Raw genomic sequence first — 15,430 nt, 5'->3', positions numbered from 1 at the left:
CTTATTTGTTGTTTACAACAAAGATAAATTCAAATTAAATTCTGATGTCTATAACATGAATACTAGACAAAAATATAACTTCCACCTACCCTCATCAACTTTATCAGTATATCAAAAAGGAGTCTACTTTACTGGCATAAAAGTGTTCAACAATCTGCCACAAAGTATTAAAAACTTGGGCAATGATACTAAAAAGTTTATATCAGAGTTAAAGAATTATCTACATGCTCATTCCTTCTACTCTTTAGATGAATACTTCAATGTAAATAGAGAATGATGTAAAATTAAGTTATATTAATTTTTAAGCTGAAATTGCCTGTACTTATGTATGTAACCTTTTGACTTGTTCTGTATCCAAAGGTACTAACCTGCTTAGGATTTATAGAATGTAAATAAATTCAATTCAATTCAACTCGACGCTGCTTGCCACACTGATTCAAGAGGGGTGTGTGGGGAGACACCTAGCGGTATTTTCGATGTACTCATAACCATTCGCACGCAAAATTCAAATTTCGGCAACTTGTGGATTGGTTAAACGTTTTCCTTTTACTGTGACTGAGAGGTGGGCTTTTGTATGTTTTAGAAGCAATTTTCTTTTCTCACTTCCACGTATTTCCTGGTGATTTGTGTCTGTAACTATATACCTGTATTTCAGCTACCAAAGAGAAGAAACATGGGCGATCTCAACCATCAGCCCTCCAGGCAACAGCCAGTGCCAACAACAAGTTCTCTCTCAGTCTCTATAAGGTAACCAGCTACTAGTATGATTGGATTAAATGTGATGTCCTTTCAAAATCTTCATAAAGTGTCTGAATATTGATGCTTGATCCCGTAAATAAAACCATGTAGAATGGGGATATGATAAAAAATGAGAATGAACATGGTATCTAGAACTCTGAAACTGTGTCTGATAAAGTATAGTTAAACAGTCAATAGAATCCAGTCTTGAAACAGTGTTTTACCAAGTTTACTCAAATAATTTGAAGGTGTTTCTGTGGAAATGGTACTCAGGCTGTTTGCTGCTTCCAGATTATCATTTCATAACACAGACTAAATAATTTGTTCGCTCTTTGTCCCATAGTAGTAACCTATGTAGCGCGATCATTAATGCAAAATAACAACAATTTCTAGCAAATTTAACAACTCCTAATTTTCTTTCAGTTGAAGGAATTATCAAGATGACCAATTCATGTCACATCTAACATTGAAATGTTAATATTGCAGCTGCTTAATGCTAACAGCACTGAAGGGAGCCTTGTAATGTCACCAGTCAGCCTCCAGTTAGCTCTGGCAATGACATATGTTGGTGCCAGAGGACGTACAGCTGAGCAGATGGAAACAGTTTTGCATCTACCTACAGACGAAGATGCTGTCAAGACAGGTTTTCGACAGCTGTTGAGTTCTCTAAAGGTATCTTTATTGTTTGCATCTTGTAGTATGTTGTCTATCATATATGGTATTCTTAATGTATCAGTCAGTACAAGTCTATAATAAAGAAGTAAGTACTACTGTATTAATATTTGTTTGCTGTGTGGAAGTATTGTTATACATTTCAAACATGTTGGATCACCATCAGGAAAACACTACATGCATATGTCACTTGTTATTGGATTATTTACCAATATGGATCCAGATTGGTGATTTTCGTTCAGTTTGTGTTATAATTTTAATTGTTAAATTTGAAATATAAATTTTGTTTAAAATTATATAAAAATAAAATTCTAATTAGCATAAAACATAAAATTTATAATTCTTCTGATTACTTTCTGACATAATGGAGTCTTTCGTATAGTAGAGGGATTTCTTAGGAGTCAGCACTATTCTTTTTAATTTCTTAGTATGTCTGAAAGCAAAGCGACTCCTACTGTACAACATACACCATTATTCTAGTAAAAAAATCAGAAGAATGATAAATTTTGTTTTATGCTAATTAAAATGTTATTTTTATTTTTATAATTCAAAATTAACAGTTAAAATTATAACACAAACCAAACAAAAATTTTTATAATCACCAATCTGGATCCATATCGGTAAATAATCAAATAGTGAGTGACACATTTATGTGATAATTGCCTGATGACCTGACAGGATCAAAACATGTAGCAATACTTCCACACAATAAATGAATACTAATACAGTAGTACTGATTTGTTTATTATAGAGCTGTTGTGTTCTCTAAAGGTAAATGGGTAGTATGAATCCTACCATGAAAATGGCAAGGTATGGGTTATCTCCGAGATATGAATATTCCAGTCATCTGGGAATGTGAGGTCTTCATTATTATATGTATGTTTTTCAGCTACTTACATTTGCTATATTCACATGGAATAACAATGATATTTTTTCTTCTTTGAAATTCAGACTGATTTAATCCTTGGTTTCCTGTATTATAGAAGTTTTACGAAACCTCATTCATACAAGATGAAAGACTCATTGTATTCAGGATCATGGAGTTAGATGACAACAGAAATATATGTAAGCAAAGATTATGCCCTGATTAGGACTTGAACTCATGATCATAATAGTACCAATATGCCAAAGATTGGAAACAGTCAATATGTCAGTATACAGAGTGTCCCAGGAGGAATGTGCCAAACTTTGGGAGGGTGTTCCTTATGTTAAAGTATGCCGATATAACCCAAAACACACCTATGTACAAATTTGAACGGTTACGGAGATAATGGCCAGTGAAGTGTGAAACTTTGACTGGTGTTACACACTTGTTGATTACAAAATACATATTAAAACTGGCAGGAATATGTGGTTTCTGTAATGTTAATAATGTACGTAACATCAAACTAACTTGTGAATGACATGAAGCCATAAAATTGAAGTACAAAATACTCTCTCACCATGTCATAATTGTCCTTAGGTTTCCAAGCACTATACATGACACATGACTGGCAAGCGCTGACGTAACATGGCTGACTGCGCTATAAGCCGACCACATAAGTGTATTAAACGTACATTCACAGAAAATCTCTTTTGGAATTTCGTTTCCATTATCTCATGTGGATTATTATGGAACCACGTATGCACATTTCGTAAATTACTTACACCGTCCAGGGCAAAAGACGCCTCATCACTGAATAAAATGACGCTTAACAGTTCGGGATGAGCTTTTTTATCCAGTGGCACAAATCCATACGCTGTGCATGGTCGCCTGGTTCCAGATGTTGTACCCTTTGATCATGGTAAGGATACAACTCTTCATCATGTAAAGTTCGCCACACCTGCATACGTGATACGCTGATGCGAGAGGCCATTCTACGAGTGGACAGACGCGGACTTCTCTTATCTATCTCAAGAACGTTCTCTCGTGTGTTTATCATTCGTACATCCTCCCTTTCATAGTGCACAGAAACACTCGGAAGAGAACCAGTATCACGCAATGTCTGGTGAATTCGCGTAAATACACTTCGAGATGGAATCCTTCGATCGGGAAAACGCCTTTGGTATTCTTCAACAGCAGCACGTGCATTGCCACCGCAAAATCCACACACAAAATGCATATCACAATATTCCACGTTTGAAAACACAAAAGGCATTTCAGCAACTCCGCACAGTTAACCTACCACCCATTCACGACCCCGCCGCAACGTACTCTGTAGGTAGCGCATGAGCTTACGGCTAGTGTGAATCAGCACACTCAAGGACAAACAGATAAGAGGTCTCAGCTAACAGGTATAGTGCGTGGACCCGCCAGAAGACCACACTTTTCTCGGGCCATTATCACCGTAACTGTTCAACTTTGGACATAGGTGTTTTGGGTTATATCGGCATACTTTAACATAAGGAACACCCTCCTGAAGTTTGGCACATTCCTCCTGGGACACCCTGTATATGAGTATTAAAAATGGAACTGTGGAGAGAGAGAGAGAAGAAGAAGAAGAAGAAGAATGTAGAAAAAGTGCTTCTGAATTTCTCAGAACATCTTGAATATTGTTTTGGACGTTTGCAGATTTTGTGAAAATATCTAAAGGCTTTGAATGTAGAGGTGCTAAAATAAAATGTTTTATGAAAAAAATCCTTTCTCAGATGTCAAACTAATTACATCTTAAAGTACAGAATAATCTGTTCACAGAGTTCTGGAAGTGTGAGCCTGGAGGTAGCCAACAGAATGTACATTCAAGCCACTTTCAAGGTTCTAAAAGATTTCCGTAGAACGGTCAGGAAGACATTTAGGTCAGATACGAAGGAAGTAAATTTTGTGGAAAATCATGAGAAGGCAAGAAGAATCATCAACAATTGGGTAGAGAAAAGAACGAGGCACAAGATAAAGCAGATGATTGGACCAGGTAACCATGTTTCCCATAACAACTATACTGCTAATATACTTGTCTGTGCATTGAATAAACTCCTGAAATCAGTATTTACCGACCAGTTCTGCAACTATCAGCCACTGAACACTTCATCTTAATACCACCTAAGTTTCTGTGTATATCAACACCAACAGTACAACCATGGGAATTATTTAAATTTAATATAAGTTCCTCCAGTTTATAATATGACACATTTCAAGCAATTGTGCAAGGCTTATCGAATTTAGTAAGAAATTATAAAAGGAGAAATATAAGTGTTCAATTGAAATATTTTGGTCTCATGTCCATGTGTATATGCCTTTCTATAGTAAGATGTGCAAAGGTGAATTTGAGCTACATTCGAAGTAGACTTTTTACTTAACTGACCAACTAACCAACTTCACTGGGCAGGGTATTTCTTGAAAAGTTGGAAATTCTTGAGTTGGTGAAACGAGCTACTGCTTTTATGAACCTGAAAGTTCCATCACCATGTTCACAAGAATCACCTCTGAACCATGTACTGAGCCAACTTAATTCAGTCCCAACCTTCATACTCTTATCTCTCTATGATGCACTTTAATATTATCTAGCTATTCATAGATCTTCCACATGGTCTCTTGCCTTTAGATCTGCAAACCATTTTGTATGAATTTTCCACTTCCCCTGCTGCATTCCCAGTTCATCATATTCTCTTGAATGAAATCATTCTGGCATTTTTAAATGGAAAATACAAATTATGAGCTCTTCATTATTTAACTTTCCCATTCTCCTGCCACTTCATCTTTCTTGCATCCAAATATGTTCATTACTTTGTTCCCAAACACCCTCATATTCTGTTCTTTACTAAAAGTGAGAAACCGAGTTTCATACAATGTTATATTTTAGCGTCCTGTTGCACTGATTTAAGTCCATGATTTATTTTATCCGTCTTCTAGTGCATACATTTATTTATCCCCTCTTTTCACTCTCACTACATGTTTCGGCACCAATGTGCTGTACAGTTTTAGTATTTTAACACTTGACATTTGTCAGTATATATGATAAATATATATTTTAGTTATTTGAGTATGTAAAGACAAGGCATGCAATGAATTAGTTTGTCGTGGATTGGATCAGCACCTGAAGATGGCACATTGGTGCCGAAACATGTAGTGAGAGTGAAAAGAGGGGATAAATAAATGTATGCACTAGAAGACGGATAAAATAAATCATGGAGTTTCATACCCTTACAAAACAACTCATAAAATTATATATACATGGTTATTCACAAAGAATGAACCGATTTCATGACGCATTGCTTCAGTTATCAAGAATCGTCATGGAATGAGTCAGTGACCATTTGAAAGAGGAGTTATCTAAGTTGTGAATGGCTGCCACAGGGTCGCTGAAGTCGCGTTGTTCTTCCGGCAACGTTCAGTTGTTCATTTACCCTCGGAATGGCGAGTCCTCAGCAAAAGGCGTTCTGCGTTCTGCATTCTCGAGTTCGCGAAAACAAATTCGGTTCTCACAGTGCAGCGTGCTTTTCGAAGGCGATTCGGCATTAATCCCCCCTGGCCTAAGAACATTCGACGGTGGTTTCGACAGTTTCAGGAGAGTGGGTGTCTGTGTAAAGGAAAAAGTCCAGGACGACCACGAGTCTCGGAGGAACAAGTGACGAGAATCCTCGCTGCGTTTGAGAGGAGCCCGCGGAAGTCAACAAATCGAGCTAGCCGTGAGCTTGCGATCCCTCAATCCACTGTCTGGCGTGTGCTAACAGTACGTCTACATTTGAAACCATACAGACTGCAGCTCGTTCAGGCACTTACCAATGACGACAAAAGGAAGCGGATGGAATTTTGCGATTCGATGCTGGAGATGATGGAAGACGAAACCTTCATTTCACGTTTAATTTTTAGTGATGAAGCGACTTTTCACTTGAGCGGCACAGTCAGTCGTCACAATGTGCGTATTGGGGAACAGAGCACCCACATGAAACAGTTGAGCACGAAAGAGATTCCCCTGAGGTGAACGTCTTCCGCGCTGTGTCTCAGGACAAGGTTTATGGCCCCTTTTTCTTTGAAGGAAACACCGTTACAGGACAAACCTATCTCGATATGCTCCAAAACTGGCTCTTCACTTCACTGCAAGCAGATTCGCATGACTTCATTTTTCAACAAGATGGAGCACCGCCCCATTGGCACCTGATGGTCCGAGCTTCTTTAAATGAAAAAGTGCCATAGCGATGGTTTGGTCGGAAGGGGGCCCAAGACCTTGCTCTTTGTGCTTGGCCTGCGAGATCCCCAGACCTCACCGTGTGTGATTTCTTGTGGGGATATGTAAAAGATCACGTTTATGTTCCACCGCTACCCAGTAACCTCGATGACCTTAACATCGAATAACAACAGCGATTAACTCAGTGCATCGTGATATGCTGATACGCGCCTGGGAGGAATTCTCTTATCGCATTGATGTTGCCCGTGCTGCAGGTGGTGGCCACATTGAACACTTGTAAGACAGAAACTGAAAGTTGATTGTGAGTACAATACTTGTGACTTGGCTGGAGTTTTGTATTACTTTCCTTTAATAAAATATTGTGTAATAAAATCGGTTCATTCTTTTTGAATAACCCTGTATATCTTTAGGTTTTAGATAGGACACGAGAAGGTAACTGAATGATAGCAATAATTTTCCAAATTTAAAATCTCCTTTTAATTTCACTATTCATGCAATTCTGATTTGTTACTGTCAATCTGGGATAGCTCACAAGATACAGAGACTAAGCTACTAGCTTGATGACTGACAACTCAAGGGTCCATTCCTGCAAGATCGTGGGTTCTTCTCTTCTCTACAGCATTCATACCGGCTCTGAGGCCCACAGAGCCTCCTATCCTGTGGGTCATAGAGGTAGTAGGAAAACGGATCTGACCACTCATCTCCATATAGTGCCAAGGTTAAGAATGCTGCAGCTGTACCTACACTCCCACATATGTTTTCATGGCACAGTGCTCAATTAACTAAGAACTTTACCTTTTACCGTGATACTATAATTTGAACTTTGTCACACATTTGAATGCTATGTATTTTCATTTGACCTGCATTCAGGTGACCAGACATGAAGCAGACAGTTTGCAGCACTAATTGGTGAATGCATCATGTTGTCTCCAGTCCTAAAATAATTTCTCTTGATCCATTTATGATGAATTTTTGGCCATTATTTTGGTGAAGAATTTATAAGTCATAATGAAGTTTCTTTAACTGTATTTCAGGAACGCTGAATGCAATGACCCGCCTAATACTTGTGAATGCTGTGCACTTCAAGGCTCGGTGGCTACAGCCTTTCAACAGTGAAGATACTGAGATGGGGAAGTTCCATATCAGCAGAAATGAAGAAGTTGATGTCCCAATGATGCACATGAAGACATTCTTCAGCTTCAAACATTCAGACAGTTTGGGTGCAAAAATATTGGAACTTCAATATGAGGTATTCATGCTCTGTTAAAAAATCAGAAACACAGAGAAAATTCATTTTTGTAAACTGTTGGCATTTCTAACTTTAAAATAATTTTTTTTTGAATAACATGTAACATGGCCATAAAATTTAAACACCTCGCTTGTATTATTCTTTACTACAGTTTACACAGGCACTGCCATGTCTGACATCCAATTACTTCAGTAGCTCTATTGGAGTGTGCTTATTTTGAGTAATATGATATTATTATTACTTTGTTGACATGAATGAACTATTTCTGGGAGAAAGTTGCTACTAATGCTTTCACTGCCAACTTTCAACCCTATTTAATGGAAGCTCTATATTCGGAGAACAAAGAGAATCCATCCAAATTAATATCTAAAATGCAAAATAACTAATACCATGGCACAGAGTCCTTGAGAAACTTAAGGTCATTCAGTGAATCGAGAATTCATTGTTTTTTATGGAACCCAAATGTTCACTCCCAAGTTAACAGGAGCCTACCACTGGATCATGTTATGAATCAGATCAGCACCCTCACACCCCATCAGCTGTATGATTCTTCTTAATATTATCCCCTTGTTTACACCTAGATCTTCAGGGTTTCTCACCAAAATTTTTGTACCCTTCTAAAATAACCTTGATTTGATCACCTAAACAAAATTAAGTGAAAAGGAGTACAAATAATGAAACTCTGGCTGGCACATTTTTACTTTCCATGTTCATAAGATGTCAACAATAGCTGACTCTGTTAACAATGTCGTAACTGATATTAAATGGTGAGAGCAGAAACTGCTGAGACTGGGAAAATGAGTAAAATATTTTCTATAATACACAATACCTAAGATGCGACAGACTAAGGTTATTTAATAAAGAGTATTGGAACTGTCACAGGGTGATACAGTGAGCATGTTCATACTGCTGCCTGACGATCTGGAAGGCATCTACAATCTAGAGAGAGGCCTGCCTGCTGTTGACCTTTCCAGCACCTTCAAAGACATGCAGCCAGAAGAGCTGAACATCACACTGCCCAAGTTCAAAATAGAAACGTCATTGGACTTGAAGAGCAACCTAATGGAGGTCAGAACCTCATTTCAACTCTGCACTAGAACAGATCTTTATCATTTATTTAATTAATAGCATATTTACAACATACTCTTAATAATATGGAGTAATAAATAAATTTGTTCTAATTAGGTGTCTTAAGTAGAGACGTCATCCACTGATGGTACTCTGATAGAACAGATCTGTGGAACAAATATAGCCTTTTCTCCTTTCATTAGAATTATTTAAACAGACCATATTCTTTTTCCCTCTTTTTTTGCTGGGTTTTTTATGACATTTTCAGTATCAAAACTATATAGTACACCATGGCGATTTCCCATTTTTATTAATCCTATTTGGTATGCCTCGTGGCCATTTCCAGATTGAAACCCACGCATTTTACAAATGCATGTAAATAGTTTACTTACTGCTAACTGATCGTATTTATATGAGGTGATTTATATTATATAAGCTTTCTTTCAATTTTTTACAGTAGTTAAAGTGATCACTGACATATGGAAATAATCTTAATAACATATGCAAATATCTTTTGGTACTCCTTTTGCAAAATGTAAAACAACAAAATGATGACCATCAGCATTTCCAATTAGCTGTCAGTTTGACAACAACAAATATTGGGCAACTTAATGCTGAATATGAAATTTTGTGTGAAGATAGATTTAAAGAAATACTTCAATTAAGTTCTTGAGACTACCTGGCAAATCCAACATAAACAAGATTGTAGTACTTCAGTAGTCCTATAAAATAACGATGTGCTACGCTGCTACACTGCTACCGCCGCCGCCGCCGCCGCCATTCTGACTCCAGAAGGAATTAGTTTTATGACTGCCTAAGCAGTGACATGCTATATGCTTGTTCTGATGTTCTCATATCCTGTATACTTCTATTCATTTTACACACTCTTTGTACAAAATGCATAAAGCAAAGAATATTGTCTCCATTCGTCTGTCCACATTTCATGTCAGAGAGTGCAAAATGGATTATCATGAACTTCAAATTGAATTTTATGAGTTTCTCCAAACTGACTCATCATACAATATACAGATCTCATTAAGGTATAATATTTCTTTTTAAGTGCTGAATATTCAATGAAATGCATTGAAAAGTAAATCTACCTAAACAGCATAACTGTGGTATGATTAGCTTTGGAATAATGCCAGATATAGCAATATGCATATGTGATAAATGAACTTAAGATATCAATGCATAATGCACTTTTGTATTCACAGCTTGGAATGAAGGACATGTTTCTAATGGAGTCTGCAGACTTCTCAGGCATTACTGGCTCCCCAGATCTTTATGTGAGTGACGTTCTCCAAAAAGCCTTTCTGGAAGTTACAGAACTAGGGACTGAGGCTGGAGCTTCTTCTGGTAAGTCACAATCAAAGAAAAATCTATGTCTTTTACCAGTTTGAATCACAACTTAGGTGCATTTATGTTAAAGGAAGAATAATATTCTTAGGTGTCTTAAGTAAGGATGAAACTGCATGACTCTTTTTTGAAGTTAGCTTTCCAATGCATTACTGTCTCACTAACTCACCAACTCCATAACTGGCTTGGGTGAAAAGCTGATAGTGACTCAGTTAAAAAATTTGTGCTAAAAACTTCTCAGGTCATCAATTATGTCAAGTTGAGTTAAAAATCGTTTGAGGGCTCTGCCTTCATCTCATCATCCTAATGATGGAGACAGATGAGATCTCTTAAACATTGGTCCTTAATTCAACATTGATGTGGTTGATAATCCAAGCAGATTTTAGCACATTTATTTTTCATTAAATCTTAAAGTCTTCCAAAAAATTATTTGCTTTTAAAAAGAGTTGAATGTTCATTATCATATTGTGGTGTACAGAACCGTTGTTAGGCAGACCTTGAAATAAATGAAACAGCTATTGCTATGCAATGGTGAAGTAAACACACCTCCACAACAATAAAGTTAATGATGGAAATGATGTTATGCAACCCGTAGCTAGGCAGCTGCAACAGCAGAAACGGATGTTTTCTATGTTGTCCGTGCTGAGGGGTTATTTTGAAAACAGCTGGCATGACCCAGTTAGTTGAGAATTGAATTATTCATGGAAGGCTGTTGAAGATAGAACCTGACCGTGTGAAGATGAATCTTCCTGTTAGAAGCCATTTTCAGGGAACGGATGGTGAAAACACGGCAGGCTGGAAAATGACTTTGCGGAGGCTGTGGTGATTTGTAAAGTGTGAAGGTTGACGATAATGCTGTATTTATTTGCAGTTCTGAGTCGTGTCTATAAGTGGTCAGTAAATCCATTCACCAATCCATACCCCATCTATAGTCACCTCTACACATGACAATATTCATGAAAGCTGATGAGCTATCGTGAGCCAGTTCAGCCTAATCCTTTATACCCTATTTGCCAAAGATTCATTTTAATATTATCTTCCAATATACACCTAAACCTCCAAAAATATCTAAATCAAAATTGTATGTGTTTTTATCATTCCTTCCTTGCAAGCTACGTATCCTGCAATCTTATCCACCTTCATATAATCACCCAAAGAATGAGGTATAAACTATGAAGCTTGTCCTTATGTAATTGTCTTCATCCTCTTTGGGCCCAAGCATTCATTTTAAAGAATTGCTATACACTTCCATAGGTGCTTCCATTCACTCAAACTCTGTACATACGAGTACATGTTGTGCTGCAATCTGTTGAGAGACATAGACATACTGACGATTTCTCTGCATGTAGCATTCCATTGCAACCCAGTCCGTCTTCATTTTGTTGACCACTCAAATGGCAGTCTAAAGTGATAATGCAAAGCAATGGTGATAAGCCATCTAATTTTATACTATTCCCTACAGGATATCCATCAGAAAGATATTCTTCTATATGAATTTTAAAACAGGATCCATTTATAATAATTTGAATTAGCCAGAATATTTTCTGGGTACAACAAATTTTATGAGAATGACACACAATCCTTCTCCCATAACTGAGTCATGTGTCTTTTCTGTAGTTTGCAAATAGCCATTGTACTCCCTTTCCTGTCCAGTATGTGCCACATGCATGATATCTAATCAACAAGTGATCCAGTACAGTTGGAATCCACACTGATAATCCCTAACAATTTTATCTCATGTACACTGGAAGAATGGTGGACAAAACTGCGTACTAAGTAGTTTAAGAGTAAATCCATCAGTAATTACTAGAGTCAGTTGTACTGCACTTTTATGATTGCATATGATAATAGATTCATTCCTATATACTGATTTAATATTTGATAGTGTGTGGCAGTCAAAACTTCTGCTGATCAAGGGCTTCTAATTATCATCATCACTGCCACCGCCACTGCCACTGCCACTGTTATTATTATTATTTTATAGTGGTACTTTCTCAGTTATTAAAAGATTAATTGTATTCAGTGTAAATATGCATTATGCATATATATTTTTTTTCTTGCCACATAATGGTTAGCATGATTGCAGTTACTGAATTTTTATTATTGTCTAAATGATACAAGTTGCCTTGTTTTGTATTTGTGTGAATGTGTTCTTTGTCTCCTTTTGTCCATGCTTATTTTATAATTGGCCTTTGGGCTGCTGAGTAAGCATGTAAATAAATAAGGAATCACTGATGCGCCACCGCCTCCACCGCCGCCGCCGCCGCCACAACCACCGCCACATTACTACTACTATTATTATTACTATTACTGCTACTGCTACTTCTACTACTATAACTATTTCAGCTGTCGTTGCTGAAGCTCGTTCATGGAGACCACCTCCCCTGGAATTTGTGGCAGATCACCCATTCTTGTTCATAATTTGGGAGAAGAGACTGAACACAACCCTCTTCATGGGTAGATTCTTGGGGCCAGAATAGAGATTGAGAGCTGCAGTGATGTGAACTCCCACAAGTGCCACTGAACAGTATGCATCAAAGAAGTCAAACCTTGAACAATTTCTCATACCGTGTTTAGAAATTACATGTTTGTATTGCAATGAATGTACTGCCTGTTGAAATTTCAACAGGAAATCATGGCACCACAAAAGAGCCAACATTTCAGGAACAATATATCAATATTTAAATCCATACACCAGTTGTGACTCTACACATATGAGTAAAACCCCATAATTAAATTCTGATACTAAGTTAGGGCACAGTAATAAAAAAAATTGCAATATTCACTCTCCCTACATGTCATTGCAGTCATATAAAATTGCAAAGATCATCTCTTGAAATAATATAAACTGCTAACAGATTCATTCAAAAGAACTCTCTTTTGCCTTAGGACCCAGCTATTCTGAATTAATAAAGGGTGGGAAATTTAGTTACTGAGCCCAGAAGAGTTCTTAAAATTCATAATTATAATGGATCAGTGCTATGCACAGGTTCTTTACACACCAAAACAGTATTGCTTTTAACCACAGTGGAAAACAAATCCTTGAGTATCAGAACACAAGAGAAGTCACAGAAGTACAAATTAACATACTCAAAATGGAACACAGGCTGAAGTAAACTCCTGTCTATCAAAAAATAAAAATGTAATACTCAAAACTCTGATCCAAATGAAAAATAAATTTGAAACAGTGATTAGTCATGTCTGAACCAAACCTGAATCCTAAGTAATTCATTTTAAAAGGATCAAGGACATGGCCAACAGAATAAAAAGGGGAAGGGAGAACAGAATTGAGGGAAAATGGATACAGAAGAATATATAGACTGCACCAAGGACAAACACAAACCAAGCAGAGAAGCAAGAATGGAGGAGTGGAGCAGGGTAGATGTCATAATGCATATCAATGCAATGTAGAAATGTTTTATTCCATATTTATCCTTGATTATGAGATGTGGTGAGCACTGGTTTTTTGCTTGGGTTACTCTTCAGTCACAAAGATGGAGGCAGCATGGTTCTCCAAAATGTTGGTTGACGTTCCAAAGACTACATGATATAATATTCCAGAAGACAGAACAATTCATAACTACCAATGTGAGAACCTCAAGTCCTACGCTTATATTCCAGTTTAAGTCACTGGCATAGACATGCATCCATTCCAGTGTGAGGATATCTACTGTTTACTGCTGAATGGACATTGGACTTGGATTTTAATTATGTCATTGTAATTACTGATGTCTGTTTAAATGTGTACATTCACAATTTTACTTCAATAACAGTTCTGATTATACTGATCTGTGTTCCCTTAATTCGTATGATTTTTATAACTCAGGTTTTGTACAGAAAAAAATCCAGTTTTGTGTTTCATAAAATCATCTGTAGTTATAGATATGATAAAAATGTAACATTAGTTTAAATAATAGTTGTGTAGATTGTAAGGCAACATCATGACAGCAAGAAGACAGTTTGATGGAAATTCATGATAGCAAAAAGTAAGATTGATGGGAATTCATGTTAGCAAAAAGTCAGTTTGGTGGGAATTCATGATAACAAATATACTAAATAAATATAAATTTTGTATGAAATATTTTCGTGGAATGCTATTTCAAACATGTTTCAGCATATCACTGTGGGTATGCTTAAATTTTTAATACAGTGGAACTACACAGCATCTTCATGCAGATCATAAAGGTGAGTAATTATCAATTTATGCTAGCTTTTCTATATAAATGAAGCATATAGCCAACATGGTTTCTTAACACATGAAGGGGAACAACATTACTGACTACAGAAACTTGTACATTGAATATTCTCCAACAGAATTCGCGTTTTACTTATGTTTCAACATCAGCATTTTGATAAGACTATACACTGTGCACTGTTAGAGCAGTTGGGTCATTTTAACAAAAATATATTTTTCTGAAATGACTATATATGCACTGTTATGAATTATAATTACTTTGTATTGTGGTTGGCCTGTTTGCATATCTCGTTCACTCAAGGGGTTTTGATCTGTGTTCCTAAATTGGTTGGTGGCCCAAGACTGGGGTACTGTGGGTATCACTGGAGTTGTTAATGAAAGACATCTTGGCTTCACTTACCAACATTACAGTCATTCTTTCATTCTTCCCACAGTACATTATCAATAACTTTTGTATGAAAAGTTTCCAGCACAGCATCCAAACATGTGAACCGTGTTTCGCGGTTCTGTTGCGCAGGATCTTTAACCCCCCCCCCCGTGGAGTGTTCACTTCTTTCCGGATATGGTGTTTGATGACGTATATGTCACGTGCTTTTCCCCTTCCTTGTTTCACTTCCTTACCTCCAGTGAGTGTTCATGTTTGCTCGCTCCTTTTTCCTGGCTGACCATCGGATGGGACAGTTCGTCCCTGCACTGCAAAATTCTGTTCGGTTTTTTTTTTTTTGAACTTCTTGTATGTTCTAAATTTCTGTTTCGGCCGCATGGTATGGCACCATGAGGAATTGAGCCCTTGCAGCTATAGCAGGAAGGTATTTGGCTTGAGCAAGGTAATAGGATTTGGGTTTACGTATTTGGTATTACCTGTGGGTACTGTATATTTGCGTCACGTGTGCGACTTTTAAGTCTGTTTCACGACTGTAGCTTTTCTTTGGGCACGGGATGTGCTAATCATTCATTTGTTTGTATTATGTTACTTTTCTAATCATTCCTGCCTGGATTTGTGTTCCCACATTAACCAGCCAATCCCAAGGCATCTTTTCTTGACATCCC

At 37.1% G+C, this 15,430-nt stretch overlaps 1 protein-coding gene across 2 annotated transcripts in view; it reads left to right on the top strand.

The window, feature by feature from the left end:
• LOC111864300 (leukocyte elastase inhibitor) overlaps positions 1-13,973 on the top strand; it is a 34,642-nt gene extending 20,669 nt beyond the window's left edge. For both annotated transcript variants that reach the window (XM_023851443.1, XM_033751370.1), the window contains exons 2-8: positions 656-747; positions 1,225-1,410; positions 4,085-4,298; positions 7,547-7,761; positions 8,644-8,829; positions 10,044-10,185; positions 12,532-13,973. In XM_023851443.1, the coding sequence (XP_023707211.1) occupies positions 656-747; positions 1,225-1,410; positions 4,085-4,298; positions 7,547-7,761; positions 8,644-8,829; positions 10,044-10,185; positions 12,532-12,665 (1,169 nt within the window). In that variant the 3' untranslated portion in view covers positions 12,666-13,973. The remainder of the gene's footprint in view (positions 1-655; positions 748-1,224; positions 1,411-4,084; positions 4,299-7,546; positions 7,762-8,643; positions 8,830-10,043; positions 10,186-12,531) is intronic.
• Positions 13,974-15,430: the final 1,457 nt, after the last annotated feature.

Source organism: Cryptotermes secundus, unplaced genomic scaffold (genome assembly GCF_002891405.2).
Source record: "Cryptotermes secundus unplaced genomic scaffold, Csec_1.0 scaffold156, whole genome shotgun sequence".
Taxonomy (NCBI): domain Eukaryota; kingdom Metazoa; phylum Arthropoda; class Insecta; order Blattodea; family Kalotermitidae; genus Cryptotermes; species Cryptotermes secundus.
The sequence above is the reverse complement of the archived record's forward strand: the minus strand, read 5'-3'. Positions and strand labels throughout refer to the sequence as shown.